General features: G+C 39.9%; 2 protein-coding genes across 7 annotated transcripts in view; one reads left to right on the top strand and one right to left on the bottom strand.

Annotated features, from left to right (window-relative positions):
- Positions 1-3,556: 3,556 nt before the first annotated feature.
- MRPS18C (mitochondrial ribosomal protein S18C) lies at positions 3,557-8,301 on the bottom strand. Of its 3 annotated transcripts, XM_030313538.1 has the most exons (6): positions 8,071-8,288; positions 6,804-6,856; positions 5,420-5,503; positions 4,362-4,419; positions 3,776-3,835; positions 3,557-3,690 (listed from the first exon to the last, which is right to left on the bottom strand). In XM_030313538.1, the coding sequence occupies exons 1-6, from the start codon at positions 8,168-8,170 to the stop codon at positions 3,614-3,616; spliced, it is 432 nt and encodes a 143-aa protein (XP_030169398.1). In that variant the 5' UTR covers positions 8,171-8,288; the 3' UTR covers positions 3,557-3,613. The 3 variants fall into 3 exon arrangements, with proteins under 3 accessions (XP_030169398.1, XP_030169399.1, XP_030169400.1); XM_030313539.1 differs by lacking the exon at positions 5,420-5,503 and having other exon boundaries at positions 8,071-8,292; XM_030313540.1 differs by lacking the exons at positions 3,557-3,690; positions 4,362-4,419; positions 5,420-5,503 and having other exon boundaries at positions 3,779-3,835; positions 8,071-8,301.
- A 105-nt stretch (positions 8,302-8,406) lies between these two features.
- The window catches only part of HELQ (helicase, POLQ like), a 42,469-nt gene continuing 34,872 nt past the window's right edge, over positions 8,407-16,003 (top strand). Inside the window, exons 1-3 of one of the 4 annotated variants that reach the window (XR_003968399.1) lie at positions 8,407-8,797; positions 10,275-10,989; positions 14,735-14,913. Coding sequence is in view for 3 of the 4 variants with exons in the window: in XM_030313530.1 (XP_030169390.1) it covers positions 8,606-8,797; positions 10,275-10,989; positions 14,735-14,913 (1,086 nt within the window). In the remaining variant the exon portion in view is untranslated. The other 3 variants (XM_030313530.1, XM_030313531.1, XM_030313532.1) reach the window with 3 other exon arrangements.

The raw sequence follows: 16,003 nt of genomic DNA on the forward strand, positions 1-16,003 counted from the left end.
ATGTCTAAAAATATGAAGAGGTATTTCATTTTAAGTCATTACAGTTTCTATTCCTTAAGTTATAAGTGGCTAGGGTTGCCAGATAAAATGCTGGAAACATGCAATATTAGGGACATTCATTAAAAAATTATTCATTGGTTATCTGAAATTCAAATTTAATTGCATGTCCTATATTTTTATTTGCTAAATCTGGCAGTTCTGATTATGGCACAACTAAAATACAGCACAAATAATCTCTTCCTAGTCTAGAGTCCTCTACACAAAATTGAGTGAATCCAGTACTTGAGTACAGGACAAGTCTGGTAATGGTGTGTCTGAGGTCAGTAGCTGGTCAAGTAGCTAGAAACACCAGTTAAAGTGGGAACCAAAAATGGTGCATATGTGTATATATATTTATATATACATGTCTATCGCAGATTTCATTTTAACATGAAGTGGAGTCGTACATGCATTTTGTCAACCTTTTGTTGTAGGGCTAGGAACTTTTCTGTGAGTATACTGGTGTTCCTATATAAGTCACATCCATTACTTTTATAGTTCCCAGTTTTAGTTTCTTTATAAAGAATTTAAAGAAGCTTGCAAAGCAACCTAAGTACAAAATGCTACTTTTTTTTTTTTCCATTTTACAGCATCCTCCTACTTCCACCCTTCTTTAGTTGTCCTAACCACACCTAACTTGACAACTATTTTTTTTTAATGTTTTAATTTATTTTTGAGAGAGAGTGCGCGCACACGAGCGGAGGAGGGGCAGAGAGAGGAAACACAGAATCTGAAGCAGGCTCCAGGCTCTGAGTTGTCAGCACAGAGCCTGATGTGGGTCTTGAATTCATGAACTACGAGATCATGACCTGAGCCGAAGTGGGACACTTAACTGACTGTACCACCCAGGCACCCTGGGTGGTACAGTCAGTTAGAAAGCATTTACTTAGTTTTCATTGCAGTAACTTTTTAATGCTCCTACTTCAATACAGTGACGAAACTGACACAGACTTGGGAACAAAATAGCTGACTCTTGGCAATGTAGAACTCAACAGGTTTGAAGAATTATGGGCTTCAGTATGATATTTGAGGATGTAAAGCTCCAGTTTAATCCAGTGAGCTGGTTAAATGGAAGTTGCCTAAGAGAGCTTTTACTGTGTGTTTTATTTCTTTTACATAATTGTGAGAATTTTCCACAAGGCCTACACATTATGTGAAGCCTTCATGTTTCACTCACTGGATGAAATGCTGAACACAAACTTTGAGCATAGCTTTTCCCTCTGCTACTTCCTAGTGGCAGAACAAATTCCTAGCTACTATCAAAATTATCTTTTATCTATGTTAACATGTATTAGTTACCCATGGGGTGCTAATGAAGCCCACATAACAACTGAGATGTTTTGTATAAAGAGTTTCTGTTGGGGCTGTTTAACTGGTTACCTAAGAAGCACTGTGGTGTAACAACACAGGGCAGAGGGAGGGGAAATAGGTTGGCAGTCTGAAACCTGACTTAAAAATAACCACAAATGGGGCAGGTGGGCAGCTGGGTGGCTCAGTTGGTTGAGTTTCTGACTCTTGATTTTGGCTCAGGTCACGATCCTGGGTTTGTGGGACCAAGCCCCGTGTTGGGCTCTGCACTGAGCGTGGAGACTGCTTAAGATTCTCTTTCCCTCTGCCCCTCCCCACCCCACTCACACACACTAAAATTAAAATAACCACAAATATCACTAGAGCATATAGAGCATCACATAGAACATAATGACTAAATGCAGCCAACAAATGATTTGCTGGAGGTCACTGAGCACACATCACCTAGTTTACCTGTATGCTGGACTGAGACAAAGGTTCCTCACCCCCTCCCATCCTTGGAATGTACACTTTGCCTACTGTTACCACATTGGGAGTGTTCCAAGGACATGGACTTGAGAAAGCAAGCTGTTAAGACCATATGGATTGTGTGTGACTAAACCCAGTTAAGGCCTCAATATAAACTTTTAAGACTCTTGACAGGCAGGTGCAGAGATCTGTTTTTCTGAGATCTGTCTTGTGGTCACCCAAGACCAGCTTTGTAAGTAAGTTCTCTTGCTTATTTACGCTGCTACTTACTAGTCTGGAGTCATCTGCCTCTTTAGTGTTTTCCTGCCCTCCATGTACCAGTCTACTAATCAACAGATAAAACAAGCTAGACTAGGGGCGCCTGGGTGGCTCAGTCGGTTAAGCGTCCGACTTCAGCCCGGGTCACCATCTCGCGGTCCGTGAGTTTGAGTCCCGTGTCAGGCTCTGGGCTGATGGCTCAGAGCCTGGAGCCTGCTTCCGATTCTGTGTCTCCCTCTCTCTCTCTGCCCCCCCCCCCGCTCATGCTCAGTCTCAAAAATACATAAACGTTAAAAAAAAATTTTTTTTTAAATAAAAAAAAAAAAGCTAGACTAGGACCAGCAGAAGCAATAAGCAACCAACATATGCAAATGTATTAAGACAGTAACTAAAGATTTTTCAGACTCCTTAAAAGAAACAGGCCTTCATACAAAGTTCAGTTTGCTAAAGCACTATAGAGAGGTAATGTATTTAGTTCATACTTTGGCACAGTGATCCATCTTGAAGAAAGAAATGCTAAACTTCCAGTCATAGAGAAGCATGCTAAGGTCAGTACCAGCTGAATTTCCATAATTAAGTTTGATGACCCACCTTTTGGTATTAAATGAAAAGAAGGAAAAGGGTCCTTCTATATCATTTTCCCCCAGTTACTCATCTTTTGGCAATTAATTACTAGACCATTTGTTTATGGATCATTTTAAATTATGCTACTGGGACACCTGGGTGGCTCAGTTGGTTAAGTGTCCGACTTTGGCCCAGGTCATGATCTCACCATCCATGAGTTTGGGTCTCGTGTCGGGCTCTGTGCTAACAACCCTGAGCCTGGAGCCTGCTTTGGATTCAGTGTCTTCCTCTCTCTGCCCCTCCCCCATCCATGCTCTGTCTCTCTCTCTCGAAAGTAAGTAAATGCTTAAAAAAAAAAAGTACACTACCAGTTTCAAGATAGACTAGCCCAGGAATAAATGTTAGGGCCTTTGACTGCACCACTATCCATACCTGCGTAACTAATGTCTCTATAAAGGGAACACCCACGGTCCTGGCCAGGCATACTTAAATATTGGTAGTTAGAAAATCTAAGCAATTTCTAGTCTACACTCTGTCACATGGAATTTGGGCATTAATAAAAGCATTCTACCTTGATGCAACCATATGCCTAAAATCCCATTTACAAGACAAAATCTGGGACTCAAGTAAAATTCCAAGTCCTCTATCCCATACTTAAAATCCCAATATGAGTTGTATATGGTATGAGCTAAGTGGGGACCAGATAAAATGACAATCCTACAGTACCAATTTTTAAAGTTTGTATGTATGTAAAATGTGATGAGTATTAACATTTTAAATAATGTTTCTTTAATGAGCAGTGGAAGCACTTTTTCCTTGTAAGATCTCAATTATTAAGAATTTAAAACTTACAAGCATTTGGCAAGATTTAGCCTATTTTCTACTCAAAGATTATTAAATCTTCTAATTTGAGTCAATATTAAAACCATACAACCATTTATTGTAAAATACATTTACTGATGATAAGACATGTAATTTACTCCCGATACTTGATGTTACAAACTTTAGGGTCTTTGAGATATGCAGGATCCTTGTATGTAACTGGCATAAACCCTGTAAAAAAGAATGAAAGTTCTTCACAAAAGATAACGAGCAAAAACTTTCGATTAGCCCAATTCAGTTTTTCAGATGCTCTTACCCATTATTTGAGCTCTCTTAATTGCTTTTGTGATTTCTTTCTGTTTCTTCCCACAAAGACCTATGAAAGAAATGCTTTCATATTCATAAAAAAATGTCAGCACTCAAAATGCACAACAACTATCTTAAGGAAAGGCTAGAAAACCTGTAAACAGCAAGGTAGTAAATATTTTAGTCTCTGTGGGCCATACAGTGTCCTAATTTAGTCTGATGTAGCTCACAAAGTGGCTATAGACACTACGTAAAGTAAGCTATTTACAAAAACAAGTGGTAGATCCAACTTGGCCTAGAGGCAATTGGCCCCAGGTATAAATAAATAGGAATGATTAGAGTATACTCCAAAACATCAATGCAATTTTCATAAGCCCTCATTTTTTTTTTTTTTACATGTCCGCCTGTAGTTAGCTCTGAGCATAAGAAGACATGTAAAATAATAGCCCTTTTGGACTACAAAGAGGCTTTCTCAAAGTACTGTCATATCTGGTCTAATAGTGACTTATAGCACAATCTGAATATCTGCCATTTTTCTTAAATAACAAGTAGATTTATCTAATTTTTATAAGTTGCTATAATAGAAAACAAAATACCTGTTATGTGCCTTCCATAAATGCATCCAGTAAATGGAGATATAAACTGGGACAAAAGCTGTTTTGAGTTTTATTTGGAGAAGAAAAAAAAATTTATATCAATACATTTGTTCAACCTTGATTGTGTAAATTAAAAAATGTATATATCACTGTCAAGTTATGTAAAGGCTTAATTTCAGGCAAAATTCATTAAATAAAAATACTATGTCCATTCTATTAATAGATCTTTTTAAATGAAAAAGCTAATTACCAAAGTTAACATCTCTTATCCAGTGTGTCAAAAAAAGTCTATACAACAGCTTAATGAGCACTTGTTTTCAGTGCTAAAGCTGTTTCCTTGACCACAGATACTCTCCTAAAATACTATGCTTAGCATTAAACATTTCATCTATCATGACAGGCTATCACATTATTCTATCAGACTACAGTGAGGTCTTCAAAAGGTACATCAAGCCACTTGCCATAATTTTGTGTTTTATTAATTTAAATTCTTTAGTACTTTTCAGGTAGCAGGCACTGTGCTGGCACTACGCATAATCCTCCTGACGTGCTTTAAATTTAATGGTTTTGCTCCTAAGGCAGCTATCACTTTATGCTACTGTCAGGATACTTAACTCCAGAACCATTCTTGCCCCTGATTTGCCACTTTTAATTTGCTGAGCCCTGGACAACAAATAAAAATACCTTTGAAGCAGTGATATTGGTAGTGTATCAGTACAGAGATCAACTTCAGCAGAGGGGCTTTTTCCAAATTGTTAACTCTACCAACTAAGAATCCCTGCATAGTGAGCTACTGGTAAGACCTTTAAGGCAGGGGGGAAAAAAAAGGAAGAAAACACTGAGCTGAAATAATAGATGAGGGAGAGCCAAAGGGCTCTCATTTTAATAAAAGGGATGCCTTGTACATAGAAAACCAGATTTGAAATTATGAAGTTACTACAACAGGTGCCTCTACACAAAGCCTGTTATAAAACTGACTTGATTCTCTTTAGTTATGACTAACAAGGGAGCAAAAATCCTAAAATCAAATATCATAGTGAAGTAAAACCATATCTCACCTGTACATTCTTATAATCTACACGTTTTCCACACAAAATACATTTTTTAAGAGGCTCCTTATAAGGATTTTCCATTGGAATGGGCTAAGATAAAGGAAAGAAAAAAATCTAATAGTTTAATGTGTTAATATTAAAATAGAATTAAATCTTAAGGTTACCACATTTGAATCTATCCAAAGGATTAGTTGTACCTTTCTTAATATGAAAAAGAATAAATGACAGCTTGGCTTGTAGAAAAAAAATCAAGGTTTCTAAAAAAGAGTCACCATTTTAAGGATTTCAGTGTGTTTATAAATGTTTTGTACGTGTACTTTGGTTTGGCTGAGGAGGAATTAAATCATGGAGGAGGATTCTGGGATAGAATACAATCTCTGTTTATGGGAGGATACCTTTCATGGCCCCAAACTGCTTTATATCTCAACCTTTTTGGTTTTTCTGTCCTCACTACTACCTCTAATGCTTCTGTCACAATGCCTCCCATCTATAATCAGTACAGGCATGTCTCCAATCAAGATATTCTTATCTAGAAATGGCTTTGAAGACCTTAACCCCCTGTAGTTGTATGCAAAATTTCAAGTGAATGAAATTGTGAGCTTTTTTCTGAGAGCCCATATTTTATTAGCATCTCAGGGGAATTTATGACCTATAAAACAGCTCTAGTAATGTCCTTTACTCTCTTGAACTGTGGTGTGCATTAAATGACCAAGAAGGATGCTCAAGGGACTAGAATTCTGTTTTCCAACCCTTCAGACTCTTAATCCAATTTATATGCAGCTCACATGTAATGATTACATTCCTTCTCTACACTGTGTTAAAATGTTTTGTATGGTTTGATTAGTGTCAAATCATCTTTGCATATAGCAGGAAAAGCTATACTGGCCAAGCCCAAAGCTAGCACTTGAAACCCATAAAAATACATCTACAGGCTAAAAGAAACTGTATTGAACACCCTGGTTGTAAAACTTTAATTTTGATCACTTACTAAAACACCAAACCCACTCCCCCCCAAACTCCTCCAGTAATGAATGGCACAAAGAACTGAATCTGAAATGGGGAAGAGACTTTGTCCAATTCCTCTGTTGGATATTCTGCAATTATTGCACACACCAAAACTACCTTCTTTAATTTCTAAAGCACATATCTTTAAATTTAAGATCTAGGAAGAAAAGTATGGTCTTACACAATTGATGCTTCTTGGTAGATCTTTAGAAATTCTCTTACTTCAAAGCTCTCTTAAGTGCTGATTCACCAATGAATTATATTTTTCAAACTTTGATTATTTTCTTAATTGTTTTGTCGTCCAGCTCAACTTTATTCAAATAGCTAAAATGTAAGAATTTGCTCATATTTGCAAATGCCTTAAAGGGAAGAAAAAAAGCCTTACCAGGTCCTCATTGCTGGCTACCTGCGTATATTGTGAACAGCTTCTCCACAGCACTGCAATTAAACAAACAGAAACAAACCAATTCTTTTTTGTTAGCTCTGTAACTAAAGAAATATTTTTGTTTTTATGGAAGCAAGGTGAACCAAGGGATACAATATAAAAGAAAGGTTTGGGGGCACCTGGATGGCTCAGTCAGTTAATCCGATTTCAGCTCAGGTCATGATCTCCCGGTTCATGGGTTTGAGCCCCAGGCTGGGCTCTGTGCTGACAGCTCAGAGCCTGGAGCAGATTTCTGATTCTGTGTCTCCCTCTCTCTCTGCCCCTCCCCCACTCACACTCTTCCTCTTTCTCTCTTTCTAAAATAAACATTTAAAATTTTTATTGAACAAAGAGGTTTTGGGGCTCCTGGGTGGCTCAGTTGAGCGTCGGACTTCGGCTCAGGTCAGGATCTCGCAGTTCGTGAGGAGCCCCCGTGTGGGGTTCTGTGCTGACAGCTCAGAGCCTGGAGCCTGGTTCAGATTCTGTCTCCCTCTCTCTGCCCTTTCCCCACTCATGCTCTCTGTCTCTCAAAAATGAATAAACGTTAAAAAAGATTTTTTTAAGAGGTTTTATATTTACAAACAACGACAGGATAAAAACCTTTAGAAGTGAGGCAGAGTAAGATTTATGATGAATGTGCTTTCCAAGGCTTTGGGGAAAAGGCATATATCTCCCTACCCCTACAACCTCTCACCTGCTCTCTTCCTGAAGTTTATTTTCCCTTCACTCAACGGTTAGAGGCAGATTTTAATGGAAATACCGGGAAAGCAACAGAAAGGCATTGTTATACCATAGGGAAAATGTAGTAACAGACCCCCTAAAGAAAGTATTGACAGAAAAGATAACGTGCAGAAATGACAGATTCGAGAGCCCATGTCACCATTTCGCCCTGATCTGGAACGTTAGACATCCCCTATAATCTGCTGCTGGGTGACTCTGGAAATGTACTTTCCTTACCAACTCTACACAGAGCTCTCAAGCAAGTACTCTGAGAATCAGGAGATCACTTTCTTCGTGTGGTTAAAAAAGTGTACTCGACGACAATCACGCACCCTTCTGCCTTAAAACACTAGTCACGGGCCATTACAGATTCCCACGTATCCTGGAGAAGCTCTTAATCGCCTAGAAACCGGCGTCGTTTGGCTAACAGTGACCACTCCACCAACCTAATTAGGGCCAATGCAACGGCTGCAATGCCACAAAAGAGCATAGGTTATGGAAACTTTACCCGCGTGAGTCTTAGGATCTCTGAGGCAGAGAGCTGGCTTTATGAAGTACGCCAACTTTTTCCTCCCTAGATCACTGCAAACAGCAACGAGCGCCGCCATGGATCCTCGCTCCTCCTCTTCCTTATCCTCTTTCCAAATAGTCCTGACGAGTCGCCTCCGGGGTTCTTCCCCTGGTGGCCCGAAAACTCGATTCAAAGGTTCCGCTGGCGAACCGAAGTCGGTAAGGTTTTCAATGCGCCTGCGCAGCACCTTTTCGTTCAACCCTTCACAGGCACAAGTCTGGGACACCTATGATTGGACAAGGAGAAGGCGGACCCCTCTGCTCGGGCCTCCGCTTCCGGTTTGAGTGCCCCCCCCCCCCCCACCCCCTGCCTCCGGGCAATTGATTTGCGATATTACCCTAAGGTGGATGGAGAGGCGAGCGAGGTTTCCCGTCAGTTGCTACCCTCGCCCAGTGCTCCACTCCCTCTTCCACGGGGGTTTGGCGGCTGGGTCACGCGGGACGAAGTTCGGGCAGGGTCCTCGGCCTCTGCCATGAATGAAGGTGGTTCCCGCATCCGCCGGCGGGTTGCTGTCCGCAAAAGGAACCGGCCTAGCCTAGAGAGCATTTTTGCCTCCCCCACCGCCGCCGATCTCCAGCCAGGCGATGAGGAGGAGGAGGAGGACGAGGAGGAGATGATGGCTGGAAGTCGGCGGAAGAAAACCGCGGAGGTGCAGCCCGTGGAGGTACAACCGCCTCAGCTCTCAAATTCCCCAGGGTCCTGGTCTCATTGTCCACTTTTGGAGCGGTGATGTAAACCCAGGTCTCCTAGCGTACATGCCCACTGAAAGAACCCTGGGAGACCAGCTGTAGAAGTGATGGAATTTGAAACTTCAAAATTTCGGCAGTTCCCTTCTTAGATGCAAACAATTGACCAATTATCTACTAGCCTTCATTTGCTTACTTCGTCTTTGTTATCGCTGTTAGTCCTCACTTGTGAGGTATTATTGATTTGCTATCCTCATTTTTTTATAGGTATGAAAGTCATACTTGCAGCAAATAAGTGGCATGACTGAGATGCAAATCTAGATTTCCAGGTTACTGCTGTTCCTACTGTGCTAATAGAATCTGCCATTTATTGCACACTCATTATGTGCGGGGTATTTTGTTAAGCTTAAGCTATTTGCATTATCTTGATTTTACAACATTAATCAGGCCCTGAGAAGTTAAGAAACACTTATTTTTTCTTAATGTTTATTTTTTTGAGAGAACATGAGCAGGGGAGGGGCAGAGAGAGAGTGGGACACAGGATCTGAAGTGAGTTCTTTGCTGACAGCAGGGAGCCTGATGCGGGGGATTGGGGAGTCAAACCCACAAACCCCTGAGCTGAGCGGAAGTCAGACCCTCAACTGACTGAGCCAGTCAGGCGCCCAAGAAACTGGGTTTCTGACTTCAGGTCATGCTTTTTTTTTTTTTTTTTTTTTTTTGACATTTATTCATTTTTGAAAGACAGAGAGTGAGTGGGGGAGGGGCAGAAAGAGAGAGAGAGAGAGAGAATCTGAAGAAGGCTCCAGCTCTGGGCTGTCAGCACAGAGCTCCACACGGGGCTCGAACTCACTGACGATGAGATCATGACCTGAGCTAAAGTCGGTAGCTTAACCGACTGAGCCACCCAGGTGCCCCTTCCGATCTTGCTTTCTTAATCACTTCACTGTACTGCTACCTCTAAATTTACATCTCCTCTGTTTAGTAGATCATCCCAAGTCCGTATGCAGACCCTCCCTTTCAATTCCAAATTCCTAGGAACAGAATTTCCTTGGAATGTCGAGTGGTACAAGCATGGTTCTGTTACAAGCTGGTCTTAGATTGGAGTATGGGAGGGGAAAAGATAGTGCAGTTATCAGAAACTTCTAGTGAGATGACATTTCAAGGGATGTCGGTTGGTCTTGCTACCTTTTTAGGATTACCTTTAAGGATTTAGCACTGACTAAATCAGGATCCCTGTATCACCATACACTAGGAGTGCAGTTTAGGCAAATCACTTACACACTCTGGGCTTCCATTTCTTCATCTGTAAAATGGAGACGATAATATCCATTTCATAGGGTGATTTACATTAAGGTCTATGATCCATATAATTATACCTTGGTATAGCCTGAGACTGAAACTTTTTATTTATAGTGAAGCTAGAATTGACCATATATCTTTTCATTTTCTTTCCAGAATAATGACAGTGAAGAGGACATGTTTGGTGACTATGATAGCTTTGCTGAAAACTCTTTTTTAGCTCACGTTGATGACCTGGAACAATATATGCAGCTTCCTGAACATAGGAAACATGCCTCAGACCTTGCCACTGACGATCTTTGTTCAGAAAGCGACAAACACAACAAACTCAGCATTACTACCATAGACAACTTTACTGAATTAAAAATGGATGAGCACACAAAGAACCAGAGTAGGCAGGAAGATGTCTGTATTGAACCTGAACCTGATCTTTTGTATGATATACCTTCCTCCCAGGTTTTATACTTTGAAAATTTGCATAATTCTTCAAATGATTTGGGCGATCAGTCTACCAAAGAGAGGGATTGCCACTCCTCCTCCCACAAGACTGTGAATGAGGAATTACCCCAGAATAGCATAGAACAACACCAGCAAACTGATGATTCCTCTTCTAAAGTCAGAACTAGCTCAGAGGAGAATAGAAGAAAAAGCCTTAAAGAACATCTAAAAAGTGCCATGACTGGAAATGCCAAGGCCCAAACACCAATATTTTCTAGGACTAAACAACTCAAAGAGACTCTCCTATCTGAGGAGATTAATGTCGCCAAGAAAACAATTGAGTCATCATCAGATGACCTTGGTCCTTTTTATTCATTACCCAGCAAAGTGAGAGACCTTTATGTTCAGTTCAAGGGAATTGGAAAATTATATGGTAATGCTTTTTGCTGAAATGAAAAAACGTTTACCATAATTACCATAATACTTGTGCAAATCAATAGAAAGCAGATGCTCCCATGGTCACATATCTCATCTTAAGATGAATCAAAATATCAGTTCTCTCAAGCCTTCCATTCCTATCCTGCTGCTACTGAACCTCTTCCCTTCATGGCCACACTTCTCAAATCTGTTATCTTTGCTGTCTTCCTTTCCTCACCTCACAATTCTCAGCCCACTCCAACCCTGGGTTCTGTGCTCTCAACTTGAGATATGACTAGGGTGTCTAAATCCAATACTTTTAGTTCTTTCTAACTTCTTAGTAGCTTACCAGACACAATTAACCAGACCCTTGAAACACGGACTTCTTGACTTCTTGACATTCCACTCCTGTTTTTATCTCTGATCGTCTAGTTGCTTCTCAGTTTTCTTAGCTGGTGTTTCCTTGGCTGGCTCTGTCTTCTCTACCAAAACTTGAAATTCCTTTTACAACTCATGTCTTGAGTGACAGCATCAATATTAGTAATACCACTGATTAAAACTAAACATCTCTGAAGACAGCTGAAGTTAAGAGTTAAGTGCAAAGAGATAGTATTAATAACAATAAATGTTGTAATGTTTTTCAAAAATCCTGGGTCTTTGCATATATTTCAGATATGTGCCATTTTAGACAAAGAAGGGATGGTTGCTGCCATCCTCAAAAGATGAGCCTATCAACCCATCACTTCATAAGTGTTTCTGAAACTCCTGTATTAGTACCTTACGAACCATATGAAAACACGGTTCTCATCTCAGGGAGAAGACAATCAGGTGGAGAAAGGACACAAAGTCTAATGTAAAACTAAAAGAGTCTAATTCTAAATTGTGAGGTTTGCAGTTAAAGAGCTAAAGGTGTGTATTGCCCTTGAAGCAGGCGTTCACTTTCTTCCCTCTGCTTTTCTCCTAGCTCCTTGTTCTTTGTTTAATCCACATCTTCTGCCAGAGCGAGTTCTCTGAGGACAGGGCTATCTCTGACTCCTCTTTTTCTTAATTAACTACCGCTGTGCCTGGTAGGCTCCGGTTGGTTCTCAACTGCTGGGGCTTGTCAGCCTAGTTGTGAATTCTGATCCTGTCACTTAAACACAAGTTTTGCACTCTGGGCCTTAGTTCCTGGTCTATTAAAAAGTAAGTAACAATCGTGGTTGTTTTGCAAGCTATGTTCTGCGTCAAGGACATGCGAAATGAGACTTGGGTAATGACTGTCAATCGTTATGTTGGTAGCTTCTAAGTAAGAACTTGAGTAAATAACAAGTTTTTAAAGCTCTTTTTGCTAATCAATCTGGTTTGATGACATGACCAATTTAAAGCATAAATATGTGTGTCACTTCTCATTGGGCTAAAGTAGTGGTTTTGAAAGTGTAATTGTTGGACAGCAGCAGCAGCAGCACCTGGAAACTCATTGAAATAAGTATTCTCAAGCTCCACTCTAGACCTACTGAATCAACCTCTGGGGGTGTGACCTGGCAATTGGCTTTAACAAGCCCTCCAGTGGATCCTGGTGTGCCAAAAGTTTGAGAACCACTGAGCTTGAGAACCTCAACCTTACACTGTTATTATTTTTTTGCCTTTTTATCATAGAATTGCATGCTTAATGGGTTTTCCATAAATGTTGAGAACTAAGTTAATCATTTTTTAATGGGTGAAGATAAGTGATATTGCTAAGTATTTGTTATTTTGGTCATTTTATACTTTAAAAAAATCTGAGTTGGATGAAAAGCGGATATGGTCAAGTTGTATTTTTGCACAGATACCTACAGTTTCATATATAATGGGTAATACCAGCCTGAAATATTTTTAATATGTAAGTATTAAATATTAAACATAAGTATTTAAGTATTTTTGAAATATTTTTATTCTTAAATGTTTATTTATTTTTGAGGGGGAGAAGGGAGGGAGGAAGGGGAGAAGGGAGGGATAGAGAGGAAAAGGGAGACAGAATCCCAAGCAGGCTCCATGCTGTTGGCACAGACATGGGGCTTGAACTCATGAACCGTGAGATCATGACCTGACCCAAAATCAAGAGTCAGACACTTAACTGACTGAGCCACCCAGGTCCCCCTTTTGAAATATTTGTAAAGTGAAAAGAAGTCATTTGCAAATATTTGGGAATCACCAAAATGTAAGAAATTAGTCATTTGGCTGTTATTCAGATGTAACTTTTTAAAGCTTTGCAATATATCCTATTAGTAGTCACCTTTTTTTATTTAACTTTTTTTGGAAAATGTAATACATTCAAGTACACCTTTTCTATGTATATATTATTTTCTAATAATCTGTACATAATTGGTTAGTTACAGTCTAACACACATTTATAATCTTTCATTATATATTGAGCATGTATAAATCAGTCTACCACCTGCTTTCAGGCTGTAAAGAATATCATATGATTGCAATAATTTATCCAGCCTTTACCCTTTGATGGCTCTTTGTTTTATATAAGTAATGCTATGATGAACATCTTGCACATAATCTTGTTTTTATTTCTATAGGTGTAGAGACCTAGAAGCAATACTACTAGACCAAAGACAGTGTGTAGGGTTGTTGTTGTTGTTGTTTTTTAATTTATTTATTTATTTTGGAGAGGGGAGGGACAGAGAGAGGGAGAGAGAGTATCCCAAGAAGGCTCTATACTATCAGCACAGAGCCTGATGCAGGGCTTGATCCTACGAACCGTGAGATCATGACCTGAGCCAAAATCAAGAGTTGGACACTTGACTGAGCCCCCCAGGCACCCCTAAAAAGATTATAGTATTTTATGCTCTCATCAGCCACACATAAGAATGTCTCCTTGTCCCCAGTCAGCTCCAGAATTTCTGTATGTGGGGCTATTTGTTTTTAGTAGTTACTTGTATTTTATTTTGCCAACCAAGTAGGTAGCAGTTGAGCATCTTTTCACGTATTTATTAGCCATTCATATTTCTTCCTGCTGTGAAATGTCTTATCATATCCTTTGCCCATTTTCCTAGTGATAAAGTACTGATGCACATTTTGAAGACTTTTGATGGTCCACATTGTCAGATTATCCTTGAGAGTAGTTACTCTAGTTTTCAAAATTCTAGTTTTGTTTTGGATCTGATTTGGTCCTTTTAGTGAATTCCACCTTGCTACATTGTGGAATTCCTAGATGTGCCGGTTAAGAATCTTAGTCCTGTGGTTTCAATATTCTTACAGCTCAAAATGGTATTCAGGCCAGAGTTCAGCTCCCCATAATAGCCAGTTGAATAGTCTTTCTAACCATGTATAAAACATCATGGGTTTTTTTCCCACTCCGTCCCGTTTCTCTCTAGGATGTTGTGTGGGTAGATGAGAAAGGGAAGCTTACACAATCTCCTTGCAGAGCATAAGAGCGAAGCATTAGAATTCACACAGATCTTTGTACTGTCCTTTAGCTCCTTTGATGGCTCAGGTGATACCCGAGATCACTACCTGCTCTGTTAGAATCTTACACCTAAGTGTGCAGCTGGTGAATAGGTGGCCTAGTCACCCACTTCTTTGCCCAGGCCTGAATTAGAATTAGACTCTCATTGGCTTGCCCATCGAGGACTAGGGATGTTTGACATTTAACAAGTATGTATAATTATACTTATTATTATGAGGAGATTGATACACAGAATGGAATTTGGTTTTTCCTTCCGAGAAAACTTTCTTAAGACTGAATTGTAGAAGGGGAAAGGAATGCTTTCTTTTTTTTTTTAATTCTGTAGAATGGCAACATACTTGCCTAACACTGAATTCTGTGCAAGAAAGAAAAAACTTAATATATTCCTTGCCAACGAGTGGTGGAAAAACCCTTGTGGCTGAGATTTTAATGCTGCAAGAACTGCTTTGCCGGCGGAAAGATGTTCTAATGATCCTACCATATGTGGCAATTGTCCAAGAAAAGGTGCGATTTTTTTTTAACAAGCAGTATTTGTTAACATTTTCATACTAAGATAGAAAAGGTACCATAAATGTAACAACTATTTTTTTAAAGTTTATTTATTTATTTTTGAGAGAGAGAGAGAGAGAGAGAGAGAGGGAGAGGGAGAGGGAGAACAGACAGGTGAGGGGCAGAGAGAGAGAGAGAAAGAGGGAGACACAGAATCCTAAGCAGGCTCCAGGCTCCAAGCTGTCAGCACAGAGCCCAATGCAGGGCTTGAACTCACAAACCATGAGATCATGGCCTGAGCTGAAGTTGGACACTTAACCAACTGAGCCACCCAGGCATTCCTGTAACAACTTTTTTTTTTAATTTTTTTTTTTAACGTTTTATTTATTTTTGAGACAGAGAGAGACAGAGCATGAACGGGGGAGGGGCGGACAGAGGGGGAGACACAGAATCGGAAGCAGGCCCCAGGCTCTGAGCCATCAGCCCAGAGCCTGACACGGGCTTGAACTCACGGACTGCGAGATCGTGACCTGAGCTGAAGTCGGACGCTCAACCGACTGAGCCACCCAGGCGCCCCATAAACTTTTTATTGACTAAGAAGAGGTACTTCTATTAATGATGGAGAATTAATATTTTTGGGATGTGCAAAGCAGTATGTAGAACCTACCAAAAGTCTTTTCTAATACTAATTGCCTCTTAAAAGAAGAATTTTTTTTTTTTTTCTAAACTGGTGAATTAAATTCCATTTTAAAAATTCCGTTGAGGGGCTCCTGGGTGGCTCAGTCGGTTAAGCGAATGACTTCAGCTCAGGTCATGATCTCACAGTTTGTGGGTTCGATCCCCACATCGGGCTCTGTACTGACAGCTCAGAACCTGGAGCCTGCTTTGGATTCTGTGTCTCCCTCTCTCTCTGCCCCTCCCCATCTTGTGCTCTGTCTCTGTCTCTCAAAAATAAATAAATATTAAAAAAAATGTTTTTTACGTTATGTTGTTTACGTTATGTTTTTTACGCTATTTAGCCTGCCTCTTCAAGCAGAAAGTAATTGATTATTTTATCAAAATAAGTGACTTATGCTGATTTTTTTTTACATCAAGAGGAAACATT

This window comes from Lynx canadensis, chromosome B1 (genome assembly GCF_007474595.2).
Source record: "Lynx canadensis isolate LIC74 chromosome B1, mLynCan4.pri.v2, whole genome shotgun sequence".
In the NCBI taxonomy this organism is placed as follows: Eukaryota; Metazoa; Chordata; class Mammalia; order Carnivora; family Felidae; genus Lynx; species Lynx canadensis.

Bases quoted from the DNA above. Each gene is read 5' to 3' on its own strand.
- MRPS18C (XM_030313538.1), bottom strand. From the start codon at position 8,170: ATGGCGGCGCTCGTTGCTGTTTGCAGTGATCTAGGGAGGAAAAAGTTG. The intron at 5,504-6,803 runs GTAAGGCTTTTT...CCTTTATCTTAG, and splicing joins TAGCCAGCAATGAGGACCTG to CCCATTCCAATGGAAAATCC. The intron at 4,420-5,419 runs GTGAGATATGGT...AACTCAAAACAG, and splicing joins TAGATTATAAGAATGTACAG to CTTTTGTCCCAGTTTATATC.